Raw genomic sequence first — 21,998 nt, forward strand, 5'->3', positions numbered from 1 at the left:
GACTTCACCTACAACAGCATTGACTTCACCTACAACAGCATTGACTTCACCTACAACAGCATTGACGTGACCTACAACAGCACTCACATCACCTACAACAGCATTGACTTCACCTACAACAGCATTGACTTCACCTACAACAGCATTGACTTCACCTACAACAGCACTCAATTCATCTACAACAGCATTCACATCATCTACAGCAGCATTGACTTCATCGACAACATACCTGGTCAGAAACAGTTGATGATTTACTTGGTGAGGCAATATCCGTACCCACAGACATCTCAGACACTGAAAGAAAACCGGAGTTATTACTCTGTCACAGGTGTGTTCTGTTGTAACAGTCTATTGAATTAATTCATCTAAACCATCATGTACAATGTACCGGTACTAGGATGTAGGAGACACCACTTACTGTTCACTGATGTTGGTAGGTTGGTTTGTTATTTAATGCTGCATTCAGCAATATTCCAGCTATATCACGGCGGACTGTAAATAATTGAGTCTGTACCAGACAGTACAGTGATTGATATCATGAGCATCGATCCACGCAATTGGGATCGATGACATGCATCAACAAAGTAAGCGAGCCTGACCACCCAATCCTGTTAGTCGCCTTTTACGACAAGCATAGTCACCTTTTACGGCACGCATGGGTTGCTGAAGACCTATTCTACCCCGGAATCTTCACGGGCCGTTCACTAATGTACATTTAGGAGATAAACAGTATATGATTTCAAATTTGCAAGCATTGTTGAGTATATCAGCTAAGTTTATAGTTTATAACTTCCTTAAAGAAATAAGAGAGTCCAGGTTTTTAAATATATCAGTTAAACATAAAATGAAATGTGTGTTTTTAGACAACCTCTTTACAGTATTGATATTCAGAGAAAATATAGAATTATATATTTAAAGAAAAATCTACTTTAATTTTTTCACTTACAAAATCAGTAACTGTTTTCAGTATAATAAAATTATTCAACATTTATGAAATTTGGGTCTGCGAACCGTAAACCAAGAAATTGAAAACATGTCAAGTCCAAAAAAAAAAAATCCACAAGTGAACATACTTGGGCTTTCGTTGTTCTGGTGTCTTGGTGATGGTGTTACCCTTGGATCGGGAGTCGATGCTTCCTTTGACGTCCGAGGGGAGAGTCCACTCTCACAAACTGGTGCCAAAACTCTGGGTGACTTCAAAACAGGCATTGGCGCCTTGTCAGCATGGTCTGTCAACAACAGTTTTAACATGGAGCCAGCAGGTCTTTCGCTGGAACAACATCCTTTTGGACTAGACATTTGTGAGTGGTTATCTCCCTTGGAAATGGTGCCCATGCCCGGTGGCCGGCTTCCTTCTGCCCTGGGACAACAGTTAACCTTACCATGTCTATCTATTGACGAGGCAATGACATTCACCCTACTCATATCTGCTTCACTCATGATGCTTTCTTCAATGAGCTTAACAAAAGGATCAACAGCTCTTTTCCGAGAATTTTGAGGTTTCGTAGTTGCAGATGGTGTGGCAGACATTGTTGTGTCGCTCTGGGGATGCTTTTCCACTGATGATCGGATGACATTGCCAAAAGGTGTTGTATACTGTGACTGTTGCCAGTTGGCACTCTCACACGTGTCGTCATGCACTGTGTGGTCGTTGGAGCCAATCAGTGTGTCCGACATCATAGTCAAGATGTCATCTGTGAACATCTTTTCAGCCTTTGTGGAATCAATTTCTTCTTTCTGAAGGGCAAGTTTTCTCTGTCCTTCTTCTTGTCTGGAAAGTACAAAGAAAATTAAGTGTGAGTGAGTTAATCTGCAGTCTTTAAGTCTTTTTTTAAGACTTGGATCAGTCTGACAACAAAAACTTTGAGAACACTATCAACTTCTCTAAGACTTGGTTCAGACTGACAATGAACACTAGGATAACACTATCATCTTTCCTAACACCTGGTTCAGACTGACAATTAACACTTGCATAAGACAAAAAAATTCTCTAAGACTTGGTTCAGACTGACAATGAACACTAGGATAACACTATCAACTTACTCTAAGACTTGGTTCAGACTGACAATGAACACTAAGATAACACTATCAACTTACTCTAAGACTTGGTTCAGACTGACAATGAACACTAGGATAACACTATCAACTTACTCTAAGGCTTAGTTCAGACTGACAATGAACACTAAGATAACACTATCAACTTACTCTAAGGCTTGGTTCAGACTGACAATGAACACTAAGATAACACTATCAACTTACTCTAAGGCTTGGTTCAGACTGACAATGAACACTAAGATAACACTATCAACTTACTCTAAGACTTGGTTCAGACTGACAATGAATACTAAGATAACACTATCAACTTACTCTAAGGCTTAGTTCAGACTGACAATGAACACTAAGATAACACTATCAACTTACTCTAAGACTTGGTTCAGACTGACAATGAATACTAAGATAACACTATCAACTTACTCTAAGGCTTGGTTCAGACTGACAATGAACACTAAGATAACACCATCAACTTACTCTAAGGCTTGGTTCAGACTGACAATGAACACTAAGATAACACTATCAACTTACTCTAAGGCTTGGTTTAGACTGACAATGAACACTAAGATAACACTATCAACTTACTCTAAGGCTTGGTTTAGACTGACAATGAACACTAGGATAACACTATCAACTTACTCTAAGACTTGGTTCAGACTGACAATGAACTTGGCCCTTTTAGTCCACTGGTCCCGGGCAACACAGGAGGAAGATTGTACGAAAATGTAGGTACCACTGGCAGTCTTCACACGGAATATTGTCTGTGGGACAAGGTCGTCTTTCATAACTGTAATGTACACGAGAACATTCATATAACTCCACTGTAGCACAACAGTGAAAACACAATGTGTTTTATCTTGATACACCATGTACCAACATAACAGTTCAATCAGACTCCTCGTGGGCAGTTCCTAAGTCAAAAGCAACATGCCACTTGTTTCAAGAGTTTCAAGATTCATTCATGAAACAAGGACGATGACGATCCAGTGATTGACATCATGAGCATCGATCAATGCAATTGGGATACGATGACATGCATCCACCAAGTCACTGAGCCTCACCAAATCAATTTAGTCGCCTCTTACAACAAGCATAGTCGCCTCATACAACAAGCATAGTCACCTCTTTCGACAAGCACAGTCGCCTCTTACGACAAGCATAGTCGCCTCTTATGACAAGCACAGTCGCCTCTTACGACAAGCACAGTCGCCTCTTACAACAAGCACAGTTGCCTCTTACGACAAGCACAGTCGCCTCTTACGACAAGCAAAGTCACCTCTTACGACAAGCACAGTCGCCTCTTACGACAAGCACAGTCGCCTCTTACAACAAGCAAAGTCACCTCTTACGACAAGCATAGGACAAGCATGGGTTGCTGAAGACCTATTCTACTCCGGATCGTCATGGGTAGGTAACAAGTACCATATTACAACACACATTTGGAAAATGTTGACTGGTGTTAGAACTTGACCTACTGGAGATAATTCCGTTTAATTCAGCGGTATATGACGGAGGTCTGTAAATAATCCAGTGATTGACATCATGAGCATTGATTTTCGCAATTGGGATATGATGACATGCATAAACCAAGTCAGCAAGCCTGACCACCCGATCACGTTAGTCGCCTCTTATGACAAGCATAGTCGCCTTTTATGGCGCGCATGGGTCGCTGAAGACGTATTCTACCCGGATCTTCACTGGTTGACACACTATCAACCAAGCCCCCGAGCCTCACCCAAATCATGTAGTAGCTTCTTACAACTAGCACATGTTGCTGGATACTTATAATGTTCTGAACAGTGATCCCCACAGGAAATAACAATACTAAGAGAGACAGGCCATTTTAAAGGGAAGCCTCGCTAGGACTGTTTTTTCAAAACAATTTGTTCTTGGAAATACTTGAAAAATAATTTGGCCACTGTGTTTTAAACAGACGATAATTATTCACTGGATGTCCTGAAATAATTTAAGTAGTAGGTGATAATTTTGGGGTCCTTATTTCAGAGTGAGTGAGTGAGTTGGGTTTAACGCAAATTTTAACAGTATTCCAGTTATGTCACAGCATGTCAGTTTAATGTGGGAGGAAAGCCCCGAAGTGATGCAGGTCTTAGATGTTGAGCAACTCGGTGAAACCCATAAGCACTGGTGTGGTGCTGACAAACCTTGAAACAAAATCGGGGCTAACCTGGATTCGAACCTACATCATGGATTTCTGATTTGACTTCTTTCATAGAAAAAAATGCATGTCTAAAAGTCTAAGCAAGTGACTGAATTTTGTTGTTGTATCTAACAAAACCACCCCACTAGCATATTTCCCTGAGCAACCAACTGGTTTTATTTGTTCGATTTTGCTGCATTTAATCAGTGCCTTCCCACCAACTAGGGAGGGGAATTACTAGATTTGCTATTTCTGTGCACCGTGATACGATTGAGCCATTTCATGAGCAGCACACTTGGATGGGAATTGTAATAAGTATACTGCACGCAACTGACTTTGCCTGGTGATTCTCAGAGAAGCTATTAATGGAGTGTGGTTGTGGGATTCTCAGAGAAGATAGAAGTGGGGGTTGGGATTTCTCAGAGAAGATAGAAGTGGGGGTTGGGGTTTCTCAGAGAAGATAGAAGTGGGGTAGGGGTTTCTCAGAGAAGATAGAAGTGAGGGTTGGGATTTCTCAGAGAAGATAGAAGTGGGGGTTGGGATTTCTCAGAGAAGATAGAAGTGGGGGTTGGAATTTCTCAGAGAAGATAGAAGTGGGGTAGGGGTTTCTCAGAGAAGATAGAAGTGGGGGTTGGGATTTCTCAGAGAAGATAGAAGTGGGGTAGGGGTTTCTCAGAGAAGATAGAAGTGAGGGTTGGGATTTCTCAGAGAAGATAGAAGTGGGGGTTGGGATTTCTCAGAGAAGATAGAAGTGGGGGTTGGAATTTCTCAGAGAAGATAGAAGTGGGGGTTGGGATTTCTCAGAGAAGATAAAAGTGGGGGTTGGGATTTCTCAGAGAAGATAGAAGTGGGGGTTGGGATTTCTCAGAGAAGATAGAAGTGGGGGTTGGGATTTCTCAGAGAAGATAGAAGTGGGGGTTGGGATTTCTCAGAGAAGATAGAAGTGGGGGTTGGAATTTCTCAGAGAAGATAGAAGTGGGGGTTGGGATTTCTCAGAGAAGATAGAAGTGGGGGTTGGAATTTCTCAGAGAAGATAGAAGTGGGGGTTGGGATTTCTCAGAGAAGATAGAAGTGGGGGTTGGGATTTCTCAGAGAAGATAGAAGTGGGGGTTGGGATTTCTCAGAGAAGATAGAAGTGGGGGTTGGGATTTCTCAGAGAAGATAGAAGTGGGTTTGGGGTTACTCAAAGAAGATAGAAGTGGGGTTGGGGTTTCTCAGAGAAGATAGAAGTGGGGTTGGGATTTCTCAGAGAAGATAGAAGTGGGTTTGGGGTTACTCAAAGAAGATAGAAGTGGGGTTGGGGTTTCTCAGAGAAGATAGAAGTGGGGTTGGGATTTCTCAGAGAAGATAGAAGTGGGTTTGGGGTTACTCAAAGAAGATAGAAGTGGGGTTGAGGTTTATAAGAAGATAGAAGCTGGAACAACCAAATGATCCCTTTGTTCTACTGATTCACCTGCCTACCTCTTGTAAAAGGGTAGAAACAAGTTGTTTTGATTGAAAGTAAAATCCTAGCAACCTTTATGTGTTTCCATTAAATCCTTAATTCAATGGCTCAGCCATACATATGAACACCTTGATAATCAACGGTGATTTCAACATAATATCCGATGCCCTGAGTTGTCTGATGATTCTTGGTTAATGGAATTACGAGATTTCATCGATTAGTTGCCAGTATGTCTAGACAGTGCTGGGATCGCTTAGACAAATTATACTGACAACATCCCCCATGTTGCATGAGGTGCAGTGTGACGTTGGGGTTGGTTTTTTGTTTGCTGTTTATTGCCACACTCAGCAATATTCCAGCAACCTGGGCAGGTAATTCAGTGATCGATATTATGAGCAAAACAGTCCATGTTGTTGAAATACAAAAATGGAGGAAGAAATATAATTTTCACACAAAAAAATAGTTTCACGGATATGCTGGAAAATGTAAACAATAGTCTGCTGTGGGTCCTAACGCAAATGTTTGGTACCTCCATTTGGAGAAACAAATTGTATGTCTTGACAGAGCTACAGCTAAGCAGCGTATTTGTGTAAAATACCCCAAAAAATATATTCAAAACCCGATTACATTAACTTGAGTACAGAAACGCATGCATTAAATGAAAAACTCATATGTATAAAAACTGCATGCGTAAATACCCAATGAAGCTTTACAATTACAAAGGAGCTAATTTTCAAATTAAATTACGAACTAAGTTACTTTCCGAGTCAAGCCTATATATTCAGAACAGTCAAATACATCTATAACATTATTTCATTTTTCTCTAAATCTTAAAATCTTCACTAATTTTGGGAAAACCCAATAGAGTCATGAATAGATGAGTGAAGAAATATTGGTTACCCAATGAAAAATGTATTAGCCCAATTAAAAAAGAAACCCAAGAGTAAAACTCAATTGCTCAAAAAGTTATCTGGAGCTCTGTCTTGAGTGCTGGCTTAAGTTACATTCAATCTCAGGGGTGGTAGGGTAGCCTAGTGGTTGAAGCGCTCACTCATCACACCGAAGACCCAGGTTCAATTCCCAACATGGGTACAATGTGTGAAGCCCATTTCTGGTGTACCCCACCATGATATTGCTGGAATATTGCTAAAAGTGGCATAAAACCATACTCACTCACTCACTCACATTCGGTCTCAAACAAAGATCCCAGTCCCCACCCCTCCATCCCACATCCCACCTAGGGATACACCCATGCATCCAACCTAGGGCTGGGATGAGTCCAAATTTATGACCCGGGTACCCGCCCCCCTATTACCCTACCCTACCCGGGTCCCCCTATTACCCTACCCTACCCGGTTACCCCTATTACCCTACCCTACCAGGGTACCCCTATTACCCTACCCTACCCGGGTACCCCTATTACCCTACCCTACCCGGGTCCCCCTATTACCCTACCCTACCCGGTTACCCCTATTACCCTACCCTACCAGGGTACCCCTATTACCCTACCCTACCCGGGTACCCCTATTACCCTACCCTACCCGGGTACCCCTATTACCCTACCCTACCAGGGTACCCCTATTACCCTACCCTACCCGGGTACCCCTATTACCCTACCCTACCAGGGTAACCCTATTACCCTACCCTACCAGGGTACCCCTATTACCCTACCCTACCCGAGTACCCCTATTACCCTACCCTACCAGGGTACCCCTATTACCCTACCCTACCAGGGTACCCCTATTACCCTACCCTACCCGGGTACCCCTATTACCCTACCCTACCAGGGTACCCCTATAACCCTACCCTACCAGGGTACCCCTATTACCCTACCCTACCCGGGTACCCCATATTACCCTACCCTATCAGGGTACCCCTATTACCCTACCCTACCAGGGTAACCCTATTACCCTACCCTACCAGGGTACCCTTATTACCCTACCCTACCCGGGTACCCCTATTACCCTACCCTACCAGGGTAACCCTATTACCCTACCCTACCAGGGTACCCCTATTACCCTACCCTACCAGGGTACCCCTATTACCCTACCCTACCAGGGTAGCCCTATTACCCTACCCTACCAGGGTACCCCTATTACCCTACCCTACCCGAGTACCCCTATTATCCTACCCTACCAGGGTAACCCTATTACCCTACCTTACCCGGGTACCCCTATTACCCAACCCTACCCGGGTCCCCCTATTACCCTACCCTACCCGGGTACCCCTATTACCCTACCCTACCCAGGGACCCACTCCAGGTCTCAGGACATGTCTTAAAATGTCCGATTTGGAATATTTTTAGCATAGCCCTGGCAAAACATATTTAGATATATGTATTAAACAATCTGGTCATGCAAACACTGAAGTTGACTACCCGAGTTAATCCAACCCAGGAGATATTCTCCCAAGTGTTAAATGTTCGTTCCGTAACAACTCACTCTTTAAGTGGCTTGCTGCAACTGCTTCCAAGTCATCGTGATGAAGAAAGTTGTAGGGCGAGTACCCCACACGCTCGGAGGGAAGGAACCCAGTGATCCAACTAGATCTGGAACAATAATCATAGCTTATTGTTACACCTCTCTTAAGAATCTTGCCATTCCATCGATTAATCCATACCACGTGACAAAATACATTTCAATGTGGTCCCTGAAATCATGTGACTGACACTGACCTCATCACATGATCAGTCTTGACCTGTCCATGATGAATATTGACTCTGCTAGGAAACAAGAAAGATTTGAACTAAAGTGAATTTCAGAATAACGTAACAAACGGTTCCTCTTGAAGAGGTGAAGAGGCGAAAACAAGAACCCTCAGACCCGACCCCTTCCCCGGTCCTCAAGCGTTTATCACAATTATTTGTATAGTATGGTTGCAGAGTGATGCGGGTAGTATACACTTTACCATCTTCTTGAAACCCACAAGCATGTTTATGGAGAGCAAGTTTGGTTGAAATGAGTGAGTATGCATGATTTAACGCTGCTTTGAACAGTATTCAAGTTATATCATGACATTTGGTTAAATTAAGACTCGACTTCAATATTATAATGTTTATAACTCCAAAATGCAAAAACAAACTCAATTCTTATAAAAAAATAAGTCAACAACAACAATCATAAAATAAACTGCACAGACTGTTTATTTAATCAACACAAACAGGCCTGTAGTAGGTGATATGAAATAAGTGACATTGTTCACCCATAATGCAACGCAAGCCTCGTTCTCTTGTCAGCCAATCAGGAAACAGTCATCTGTTAGAGGTGAGGTGAGGTGAAATGGGGTTTAACTTCACGAACAAGATAATTGCACTCATATAGCGATGCGCATGCATGTGTGGGGCTGCTTGTACTAGTCCGGACTAATGCTGATTTTATTGTGCTATCTCACTGAGATACCATGCCGCAGTTTAACATGAATACCCCACTCAGACACAGTATACTGACTCCGAGCCGACCAGTCCTTGTTTTAGCCCCTTAATGCCAAGGGTCAGACAGGGTAACAACAAGTACCATCTTTTAACGTCTTTTGGTATGATGCGGCCGGGGATCAAACCCCGGACCATCCACACTCTGGGTGGATGCTCTACCACTGGACCACGGAGATGGTGCATCTGTTGGAGGCCAAAGCGAGGAATATCATGCTTGGTTAGCCGATCAAATGCCACAGAATCACTTGCAATTTATTTATTGCCTTTTGAACAATATTTCAGTCTTATCAAAGGGGTGAAGGTCATAGAAGTTTACAGTTTTTATGAGTAAGTGAGGGGTTTAACGCCGCTTTTAACAGTATTCCAGTTATATCGCTGCGCGTCAGCTTAACTTGGGAGGAAACCCCGAAGTGATGCAGGTCTCAGACGTTTACCACTTCAGTGAAACTCATGAGCATGGGTATGCTGACAAACCTAGAAACATGATCGGGGCAAACCCGGATTCGAACCCACAATCATAGGTTTCTGGTATGCCCAAGGGATGCAACTCTGCACAGCGAATTGCAGCATCTTAGACGACTGGGCCACCAGTTCCCCCACAATTTTTATAAGATCTTAATTCATGTGCATGTACTGATAGTGCAGGGATCATATAGCAGCAAATCTGTACTGTTGTCGCTGTTCCAATAAACGCCTCCCGGCCAACATTTAGATAGGGCTCAATTTAACCAAGAAAAACATGCACAGATCACTTTTTATAACGCCGAGCGTCAGGCAGGGTAATAACAAGTGAGTGAGTGAGGGAGTTAGGTTTAATACCACCTTGGTCAGTATTGTGGTTATATCCCGGTCACCTTAATGTGGGAAGAAATCCCAAAGAGATGCAGGCATTAGACATTTACTATTTTGGCGTAACCCACGAGCATAGGCAAGGTGCTGACAGTCTAGAAACATGATCCGGGCAAACCAAGATTCGCGCCTACGATCATAGGTTTCTGGTGTGTCCAAGGGAGGTAACTCTGCATAGTGAATTGTGGCACCTTAGATGACTAGGCTACCCATGCCCCCCGTAATGAGAAGTACCATCTGTTAACGTCTTTTGGTATGACGCAGCCGGGGATCGAACCACCATTCTTTTGCAGGCAGACGCTCTATCCACCACCACTCTAGACGTAGTTCGAAAGTCCTTGTATCAAAGTGGCGATGCCATGGCATAAATCATAACAACATGGTTGAAATAAGTTCCAGGGCACTGGAGATTGATAACTTTAAGACCTAAATGCACAGAGTGATTCATAGACTAAACCTGGGCTTTGGACATCAAAGCTCCATGAAGAGGAAGGGGTGAAATATCTAGAGTACAACTGCTTATCATCTAGCTCATGTTGAAATGACATTCAGCAAGTATGAAAAGGATCTAAAGTATTATTCTTGGTGGCACACTTAAATTCCAAAGGGCACATCTAAAAATCTAAGACATCCCGGTGGCATACTTGAAAAAATGCATCTCTCTCACATATTACAATGTATCCAATTTCAGCACAGACCTTTTTGTATTTCATCAAATTCATGGTTATTGAATTTCTTGCAAAAAAAACAAGTCAGTATCTAAGAAAAAATAGTTTATAAGAATCATTTGAATTATTTTGTTTTGTACTTCAAAAAGTTATCTGAATATACTGTCATCCATTCAGAGTAATAAGTCCTCACTGAGATGCTGTGCCGCTGAATGCGGAGATAGGAAGTAACGGATTTCCCAAAGGCTGTGATTGGATGACACAAACATAGCATCAATTGGTCCTTGGTATGGAAATTAATAAATTGCATATGACATAAAATTTGTGAGGTAAAACTTACCAAAATTAGCATAAACAAGACAGATTGTTATCATTTTTCAACATTCAGGAAGTAGATATGTCACTAGGTTAATTGCATTCCTAAAAAAGGACTCTATACAAATTATTGACATCGCTATTTATTATTTATCTTTATTTCAACCAACTATGTGTGGAGAAGCAGGAATGAATCGGTGAAACATAATATTAAGACAGTGTGGCCTTAGTGTTAGTGAAGCTTGTCTTTTCAGATAACACCATTGAAGTCTAACCTATTTACTGGGCAAAGCAACAACCCTTATGCATATTTCTTTTGCAAACAAGTCTGCATTTATGGAATGAAAAAAAAGAGCTTTCAGAAATGTTTTCACTTCTCATTTTTGTTAGGTCTGGAATCAATACCAGCTTTAAAAAACAGCCTCGCCTAAACAAAATAAAACTGTTTTCCTTCTCTTATCACATTTGTAATGTAAACGAAGTAAACAGTTGTCAACGTTTGCGTGCAGAGGACTGAAATTGTCTCCAAGCCAACCCAGCACCGAGCTCCACCTCACTGATCCGCACACTTGTGTTTTCTCAAATATTGTCCAGGTAAACAAGTTTCCGGATGTTTGAATCCCTTGTTAAATGACCAGAATTATGTCCTCTACCCAAATTCTACCGACGCATAAAAAACTCTATTATATACCCTGCTAACACTCGGTCACCATTTTTAGTGCATGTTGATTGATCAGATCATCTCAAACCACACCTAAAAGTCACATGACAGTGACTGCCCAACTAACGATCTAAAACTCTATTATATACCCTGCTGACACTCTGTCACCATTTTTTAGTGCATGTTGATTGATCAGATCATCTCAAACCACACCTAAAAGTCACATGACAGTGACTGCTCAACCAACAATCTACACGTGTTACTACCTAGGATAATTAACAACGAGATCACATGATACCCGCCAATTTGATATTTGAAGGCAGATGATTTGCAAAACAAACATCATTAGAAAGAAGCATTGTATATAGTTTTGTTTTTGTTTTGTGAATATCGTCCAGTAGGCGAGGTTTCCGGGTGTGCAGGTCCGGAGAAGCAGATTTCCACTGTACTTAAGAAATCAGTTATCTTCATTATGATCCATTTGACACAGAAAGGTGTTGCATCTGTTGTTTTTTGATTAATTGTTTGGGTTAATTTTATATTTAGCGGGCTTCATTTAAGTTGTAAAGGGAAGTAACTCTTTCTTGTTGTTGGAATCACTATATGCTCCTAGGAGACTGCTGTGGGCGGGTGACCTTAGAGGTTAAAAACGGTAATTATTCAATTAAATACAAAACTTCAGTAACCGAGAAGTATAACATAATTAATGTGACCATTTATTTAAATATTTGTGTCTAAATATTAGTATATTTCATGCCGTTTCTGCATTGTATTGCAGTCAATCAAGCCTCAAGCGCAATCTCAGTATTTGTGGCAATGGCACCCTTCAACTAGAACAAGTGTTAGAATATGAGACTAAGATCTAGAATATATTTGAAGTTGCAGAATGTTTTGGCTTCCTCAATCCTCGAAACCCACAGCATCATATTGACCACACAGCTCGCCACTGACAGTAAATACACTGTACATTGAGATCATAATACTCGCATGTGTGTCAAACTGATTTTACAAAACCAGTGTCAGAATTCTTGTACTTCAAGAGGGTAATACTAAATTCTTTGAACAAACAATGCCATTTAGGGCAATTTTTAACACTTTCTTAGTAAAACACAGATTCTAGTACTTTTTGGAGATGAGTCCCATCAGGGATTCAAACCCACACTGCCAGCTAATCGCCAGCACACAAAGTCAGTTATCTAACTCCCTCAGCCACTGATGTTTCCACAAAATGAAAGTCTGACAAGTGTGAAACAGTACCAGCCAGTCGGCCAAGCTACATACCGTATTCGATGTAATAAGTGCCCTGCCCTAATTAGCTCCCACAGCGACATTTGCTGATATATTGGCTAGGGAACAATCCCAATTAGCACCCCTTCCGATTGATCAATGTACACAAGACTTACTTATTCGTGTATAATATGCACTCGTGTGTAATATGCACCCTTTATTGTGGGCAATGAAATTCTGCAAAAATGGTATATATACATTTCAGGCTTTCAGTATAAACCACGAAATTTATCTTTCAACTCTGTTCATTTCACGAAAATAATATTCTAATAAGAGCCCCCTATTTGTAATTTTGAGAGCGCCCTGGGTGCTCATTACCTCGAATATGGTAATTGATTATTATCCAATTTTAGATTTCAGTTGCAAATTTTTTGATCCACCAAATTCCACCTGATATCAGATACAGATACTAAACATGTTTCAAGTTTCAGCAAGATTAGAATTTGTGTCTGAGTGAAAATAAATTAATATGGCAGAGCAATAGCCTGTGGAAACACAAGTAAATTAAGAAAATATGACACAATCAGATACCAAAAAGTTGTCTTCTTCTAGTAAAGTTGTGACAAATGAATAATAAGGGATATTTCTGAATATGGATGTAACTATTTTTCAAGTGAACAGTTGCCTTTTGAGATGAGGGAAGAAGGATTATATATTCCAGCTCACAAGAAAATAAGCAGCCAGTCAGGCTACCGTATTCGACGTAATAAGCGCCCAGGGCGCTCTCAAAATTAGAAATTGGGGCCTCTAATTTGAATATTATTTTGGTGAAAAAGACAGAGTTGAAAGATAAATTTCGTGGTTTATGCTGACAGCCTGAACTGTTTATATACTAGAGATACATCTTTCCAGAATTTAAATGCCCTTAATTAAGGGTGCATATAACACACCTACGTATTATACGCGAATAAATAAGTGTTGTGTACATTGATCAATCGGAAGGGGTGTTAACTGGGATTGTTCACTAGCCAATATATTAGCAAATATCGCCGTGGGCGCTTATTAGAGCAGGGTGCTAATTACGTCGAATACGGTATCTAGATTATTTCCACAAGTCAGAAAGTCACGAAAGCAGCCATGGGCCAGTAGGTGCTTATATTGTACACTGGCTCCCAGTGTTGTGGAGTAGGACAGAGCGTGTGCTTGTCATGCCATTACCCAAATCAAATTCCTAGGTGAACCCATCTCTCTAGTCATTAATCAAGTTTCCTAAGTAATTTCTCGATATTTATCAGATGACAAAATCAAGGCCACTTGTACAATTAACTACCTCAAGCTAGACCAATTTGATTACAGTATTAACAGGAAATAATCAAGACCAATAACATTTCATCTAAATATTCACACTTACTTTGATGGTTTGACCGCGTTGGTTCGCGCCCACTTGCAATGTCTTCACATGACCAAAAATGATGGAGCCTTTTCAAAACCTACCCCTATATATGGATGTGCATTATACACAAGAACATAAGGTTAAAGGTTAGCGCAGTTCTAAATTTGGAGATTTATGGTTTAAAAATTATTTTTTTAATGTTTTTTACCACCTGCCTTCAGATACTCAGGGATAAATATCCTTAAAACAATTAATTAAACTGGCTTTAGGTTATAAAAAAGCTCTAGCATGCACACTCATGCACATTAATCTAGAGCTCTTAGAATTCTGTTGAGCCTTGGTAAGAGTGAGTGAGCGACTGAGAGGTTTGTTTAATGCCCCTTGAAACACTCCATCAGTTACTTACTGCCGACATGTGTCAACTCAATCCAGGACAGAACGTCCAACATGATGTAGGTCTTATTGGCTTACCTCCAACGCTGTTGAAACCCATGAGTATGGGCACGGCGCACACTGATCAAAGTTCACAGTTCCATTTGTGCCACTACTTCAACCATTACGCTCTTTGTGAAAATAAAGCAATTTGTTGATATTTCGTTGCTATTTCTCCTGTTAATATAGGGACTTATGTTAGTTTGAGAATGAACACTTTGTCTATCATTGTACCAAGACAATTTGTTTCTCAGACAGGGGCCATCACTTTTTTGTGTAAACCCAAACCAACATCATCATTTTAAGTAAATGAACAAAAAAAACTTTTTCACCACCAGCATTCCAGAATATCTAATGGGTTTGTCACTAAGAACAATATATACCGCTAATCGTGGTTGCTATTGATAATGGTCAGTTGGTGCGATCGGCCCGATTATTTCACAATCGATTTTGCTACAATTAGAGTACACAAGGTTTGATAAAGCCAATCCCACGTGCACGCCTACTGACACTGAGGGTCCTTAGAATTCAGTGATCTTCATGTTCAGCTTTACTTGATGGAGAGTATGTTTGATTAAACACTGCTTTATTTACATGGTATTAAGTAGAATCACAGAATGTCAGTCTAATCACTGAAGGAAAGCCCTAAGTGACACAGACGGTAGACATTTTTCCACTTTGGTAAAATCCACACACCTATCAGGGGGGTATGCTTGAGAGGCATGGCTTCCGACTTCGAAACATTCGAAAAATAACCGTCAGTCAGACACATGAATTATTCATTGTAGATGGTGCCTTTTCTTTCAATTGGGTTCTGTTACCGATCTTTGTTACCTTGGCACTTCCGTTAGACCAAAAGCAATGTCATCCCAAAATGCCGAAATTATTCGACTGGCCATGGGCCATGTTGGACAGGATTCAAGGGCAAAAAGCAGACACAGCTCCCAGACAACATTTCGGGAAAACATTTCTCATTTAAATAAGGATGTGACACAATGAAATGAAACTGACCAGCAAATTTTAACAACGTTCTATTTACTTTTGAGGCCAGCTATGACGCATGTATAAACCCATGAGGAAAAATGTCAAGGCGACTACTTTGTAAGGGACACAACTCTGTCGAGCAAAGTGCAGCATCTTAGGGCAAAGAGCTTTCCCTACCTCTAAGTCTTGATAGGGTAGTTTGTTATATCACATCCATAGACCCGGACAGTGCGATGATGTTTGCTTCAAATGAGTCGTAACATGAAGGCAACTGTTGATGAGCGCATATGAACCTCAAGCTCGTAAAATCAATGCACACCACGCAAGTGACACATGTCATGAATTTAACATTACAAACGAAAAAGTTTGTTTGACATTTAGACAGTTAATGCTCGCCATTGGTAACAATTGCAACTCAGAGTGCAAAGAGGGTCAATTGTGACAATCACTGATCATGAAGTGACTTTCGATGTTCTGTTCTGATATCTGCCCAGCTAACTTGTGTGTGTTTCTAAAAGACTGGCCAAGCAGAAACAAAGCTTGTTTTATGAGAAAAGATCAGAAAGTATCCAAACAGAGGTTTTCTAAATTCAAATAAAGGGTATGTTTTTTTGTATTTTGACATCCTTGACACTAGGGCTGGGATGGGTTACTCGGGTACTCGGGTGGTCGGGTGGGTACTGAGTAGGACCCTGGTACCCACAGGACTACCCAGACCTAGTTTGTAAGTCACATGATATATTGTTTAATGAGAAAAAATATTTAAAACTCTATGGGTACACTACAAGTCACTAATGTTCCTATTTCTTTCTGACAATGTACCCATTCCTTCTGACTTTTATATGTTCGAATAAAGATAAAACTCCATGCATTAAACTTCAGCGTATGCATGACCAGATCGTTTAGCACGTTATCTAAATACATTTTGCCAAACTTCTCCAAATCGGAGAGTCTGTAACTATCTCTAAATATCTACAACGGGTACCCAGGTAGGGTCGGGTAATAGGGTGGAGGGTACCTGGGTAGTAAATTTGGACTCGTCCCAGCCCTACTTGACATGAATGTGTCTGTGGAATTAAGGGCCACGTTTCTTAGATGACATATACGCCAAGTTCCTGTATAAGCACCGCCATGAGTGAGGGTTGTTTAATGTTCCTGCCAGGTATATGAGTGACAGGTTATGTACATCTGGGTCAGAGCAACCTACTTCACATGGTAATTTAACCCACACAGAAAACGCTCTCCTGGCCTACTGTTTCAACAATCAGATAGCTAGGGCCATGTACATCTGGGTCAGAGCAACCTACATCACATTGTAATTCAACCCACACACAAAGTACTCTCCTGCCTACAGTTAAACATTCAGATATCTAGGGCTATGTACATCTTTCTTTGTTTGTTGTTTAACGCCTCACTCAGCAATATCCAAGCTATAGGACGGCGGTCTGTAAATAATTGAGTCTGGACAAGACAATCCAGTGATTGATATCATGAGCATCAATAATTGCAATTGGGATATGATGACATGCATCAACCAAGTCAGCGAACCTGACTATTCAATCCCGTTAGTCGCCTCTTACGACAAGCATAGTCGCCTTTTCTGGCAAGCATGGGTTGCTGAAGACCTATTCTACCCCGGATCTTCACGGGTCCTCAATATTCCAAAAATATATCTTTTTCAAGGTAACCTTAAATGACATTGCATACACATATGTCAAAGAAACTGTTTTCCTACACATGTCTACAGTAAATGATATCTAGAAGGGAAATATGAACACCTTTTGTTTCAGTAATGAGATAAGATAAAAAAAAATGTGACTAAATTCACAGTATTAAGTGCACAGCTCCAATAAGTCGTTTACATAATAATTTTTTATTCCTGATATGTTGTATATATATATGATATGAAAACACGCTCGGTTTACAATCTATTCTTATTACATGTCAACAAAGGACTCCCACGACAGTTCGAGTTTTGCAGCGAACTCAAGCACATAACAGCAGACATCCAGACACATGACTTCACATAAAATCTTTTGTGACATTTATACAAATTCATACATCTATATTGGTGCTAACAAACCTAGAAACATAATTGGGGTGAACCGGGATTCAAACCCACAATCATAGGTTTCTGGCGTGCCCAAGAGACGCAACTCCGCACAGCGAATCGTGGCGCCTTAGACGACTGGGCCACCCGTGCCCCCGAAATTCAGAAAGTGAAGGTCTTACCCTTAGCCTAGCTAGAGTTAGAGGCTAGATGACCCGGGTCACTAACACCATCACTACTATCACTATGTGCTGACCTGACACATAGTGCTTCTTGTATATATATTTATCTACCTGTATAAAGTAAACTTGAATATACCAAAAACCATCTACTCCATGTTGTCACTTCCTACCGAGAACCGCACACCGACCCCTTGCAAATAGGACGATGAGGTAATCACTGTCAAGATAGTATGCAACCAATGCATCCATGCATCACCCGTTGTAACATCTCTTAAAAACTCTTCCCTCGGACAGCGAAGGTTAGGAAAGAAAAAAAGGCAATAAATACCCAATTGATGAATGAGTGAATGTTGTGTTATCTTTTATCACAGTCTCATTCAAATCAGATCTTAGTTTTCGCAACCGCTAAACAAAGATCTGAGGACATCCCACTACTGGTCACGTCAGAACGACCTTTCGCGAATTTTGACCGACGAATGAAATGACTGACAAGAAATCGACATTAGCCAATCAGAAGGCAGCTTTCTCGAGCTTTACGACACTAGTTTCAAACTGGCGACTATGCTTCGAAACATATTTTGACGTATTCTCGATTAAAAAAATTAAAACTGATAAGAAGAACATTCTGGAATGGCTTATAGATGGCCTAGATTGTATGGATATAATCGTAAAACCCATAACTGTTGCATGATTAGAAAACACATTCCAACGGTCACTTTCATGATCAGTTAAGTGACACTCTGATTGGTTAGATGAAAGGTCGTTCTGACGTGACCCCTAATGGGATATCCTCAGATCTTTGTTTAGGGGTAAGGAGAACGAAGATCTGATTTTAATGAGATTGTCTTTTATCGATTATTATAGTTTTCCAAGCACGCATTGAATGGGTTTCAGACAATATACCCATGCATAATACTCTAAGAACTTTGTTATTTTTACAACAAGTCCAGAGGACCAATTGAAACTTTGTGTTCAGTTCACGAGTCTTCAGAGTTTGTAGCTAGTCTGACAGTTTAAATGAGATATAAATGTTTACGTTTTCTTTCAGTTTTAGTCAGTTCCAATTTGTAGCAAACTTGAAGCATTGAGGAGTGGTTCAGAACTATAGCCCTCAAATACTACTTTCATTAGTCAATGAGTGAGTGAGTGAGTTTGGTTTAATACCGCTTTTAACAGTATTCCAGTTATATTGCTGCGTGTCAGCTTAATGTGGGAGGAAAGCCCAAAGTGATGCAGGTCACAGACGCTTACCACTTCGGTGAAACTCACGAGCACGGATATGGTGCTGACAAACCTAGAAACATAATTGGGGCGAACCGTGATTCGAACCCACGATCATAGGTTCTGGCGTGCCCAAGGGACGCAACTCTGTACAGCGAATTGCGGCGCCTTAGACGACTGGGCCACCCGTGCCCCCAATTAGTCAATGAGGACTACCATCATTGGATTTCCTTGTCCTCAGCACCCTCTGGTAAGTCTTGGGGTCAGTAGCAGACCTTAGGTCGTAAACTATCATTTTGGCACCTGGTTTTTCATGATTGTTTTTGATAAAACTCGTAATCATACGCCAAAAGTTGGCTATCATCAAATAATAAACATTGATCTAACTGGAAATACCAGTTTTGTAATATTCAATGTTCAAATATAAATATGTTCTTAGCTGTTATGTAAGAATGTGATCATTGATCTCTCCCTGTAGGGGAGGGTTGATCTCACCCTGTAGTGGAGGGTTGATCTCACCCTGTATTCGAGGGTTGATCTCACCCTATAGTGGAGGGTCGATCTCACCCTGTAGTGAAGGGTTGATCTCACACTGTAGTGGAGGGTTGATCTCACCCTGTAGTGGAGGGTTGATCTCACCCTGTAGTGGAGGGTTGATCTCACCCTGTAGTGGAGGGTTAATCTCACCCTGTAGTGGAGGGTTGATCTCACCCTGTAGTGGAGGATTGATCTCACCCTGTAGTGGAGGGGCAATCTCACCCTGTAGTGGAGGGTTGATCTCACCCTGTAGTGAAGGGTTGATCTCACCCTGTAGTGGAGGGTAAGATAGTTGTTTGATTGTTTGTTGTTTAACGCTGCAATCAGCAATATTCAAGCTATATGACGGCGGTCTGTAAGTAATCGAGTCTTGATCAGACAATCCAGTGATTGACATCATGAGCATCGATCCACGCCATTGGTATACGATGACATGCATCAACCAAGTCATCGAGCCTGACCACTGGATCCCGTTTGTCGCTTCTTATGACAAGCGTAGGCGCTTTTTACGGCAAGCATGGGTTGCTGAAGACCTATTCTACCCCGGATCTTCACGGGGGGAGACAAGCATGGGTTGCTGATGACCTATACTACCCCGGATCTTCACGGGTCGAGGGTAAGAGGTGTAACATCTCACAACAATGACATAATGTGTGTCACATGTTTGCGTCCTGCATGTTGACAGAGTATAGAAGGAATTTCAAAGGTTGCATCACAGTCAGACTCTGAACCCTAGTCAATTCATTTAAGACATTAGCAAACAAATAACTGCTTATTGTAGAAATTTGCTTACCATTTATATGTTGGTTGCACAGATAAGTCTTTTGTAAGTAAATTACCTTCTTCAAGACAGTATTCTGTAAACAGTATAGTAGATTCAACCCATTTCATGTAAGTACTTTTTTCACATTTATATGCATAAAAAACAGAATTTTTAAATCAACAACCACAAATCTTTGGTTATAATTCCTAAAATCCAGTTTAAAAACTGACCTGTTCTAAACCCTAATCACGAAACCTTGCATCATGGCATGTTTAGTATGAACATCACTAAACAAAAATAGCATCATTTAATCTGGCCCTGACAACAATGGAAAACTGAGGAAAAAGTATCTGAAAGAAAACAACCAGAGCCACCAAAGAACAGCATTAGTTGTTTGCCATGTAACCGAATGATTCTTGGGTCCCCAATGCCATGATGGTGCCACCACACATCGGACAATCAATGCCACAGAGATGAGAGATGATTGATGCCAACCAACACCACAAACACACCTTGAGCAGCAAAGTACTTACTTGTGAGAAAGGTAACCTCCAATGTTTAACAGTTGCTATCTACTCCTACAAGCATGACAGTCACAAGGGTACCGAGTACTTGGAGAGCAGGTCAACACAAGACCAATCCATCATGCTTTATCCTGATGAACAAACACTTAAATCTGGAGCAAGCATCATACTTACATACAGAAAGTAGACTCCAGTTATAAACAGTGCGAATCACAATTAATGAGCCTCTCTGAACAAGCCAAGCTAAGGATGTTATCATGGAAGCACATGCCTGAATGTAGATCTATAGCACAACCAATCGTGTGGGAAGCTAGTCATATAATCAATACAAGGTGTCCTAGATACACTATTGAGTGTGTGTGTCCTTGAGGCCAATACCAGCACAAATGATTTACCCTTTGCCCTAGTAATTGTCCTCAGTGTAGCATGAGATGCACACATCTTATCTTTAACTCGGCTTTTCTTAATTCTGTATAATTCACAATCATTTTTTGGAATTCATGTTTCCATCATTGTTGAATTTCATCATAAGTTTTGGGGATTCTGGATTGGCAGATATAGGCAGATTAAGGATATACCTTGATTTGGGTAACATTGTCTTTCAGGGCAACATTGGAATTAGGGCATATTGAATTAAGGGGATTAGAATATAGTTTTGTTTATGACATTTGGGGATTTAGGTCATATTTGGATTTGTTTAGTTGGTTTGTTTGTTGTTTAATGCCGCACTCAGTAATGTTCCAGATATATGATGGCAGTCTGTAAATCATCAAGTCTGGACCAGGCAAACCAATGATTGACATCCTGAGCATCGATCTACGCAATTGGAATATGATGACAAAATTGCATCAACCAGGTCGGCGAGCCTGAGCGCCAGATGCCATTAGTTGCCTCTTATGACAAGCAAAGTCGCCTCTTACGGCAAGCATGGGTTGCTGTAGGCCTATTCTAATTTGGTGCAATGTTCAGGATTTTGTGTATGTTAAACAGAGCAATCGGATTCAGAGCAATATTAGCAATATTCTAACTTCATCATGGCAGCCATTAACTTGTGGATTCTGTGCAAGATAAACCAGGGATGATAAGCCTGGTCACCTGATCCATTTTA

At 41.0% G+C, this 21,998-nt stretch overlaps 1 protein-coding gene across 1 annotated transcript in view; it reads right to left on the reverse strand.

Moving 5' to 3' along the window:
* Positions 1–21,998, reverse strand: part of LOC139449736 (uncharacterized) — an 85,581-nt gene that overhangs the window by 4,666 nt on the left and 58,917 nt on the right. The window contains exons 8-11 of the mRNA XM_071231257.1: positions 8,096–8,202; positions 2,692–2,839; positions 1,074–1,771; positions 230–294 (exon numbers count right to left, since the gene is read on the reverse strand). Coding sequence (XP_071087358.1) covers positions 230–294; positions 1,074–1,771; positions 2,692–2,839; positions 8,096–8,202 — 1,018 coding nt within the window. The remainder of the gene's footprint in view (positions 1–229; positions 295–1,073; positions 1,772–2,691; positions 2,840–8,095; positions 8,203–21,998) is intronic.

Source organism: Haliotis cracherodii, unplaced genomic scaffold (genome assembly GCF_022045235.1).
Source record: "Haliotis cracherodii isolate W230 unplaced genomic scaffold, xgHalCrac1.p SCAF_8, whole genome shotgun sequence".
Classification (NCBI taxonomy): Eukaryota; Metazoa; Mollusca; class Gastropoda; order Lepetellida; family Haliotidae; genus Haliotis; species Haliotis cracherodii.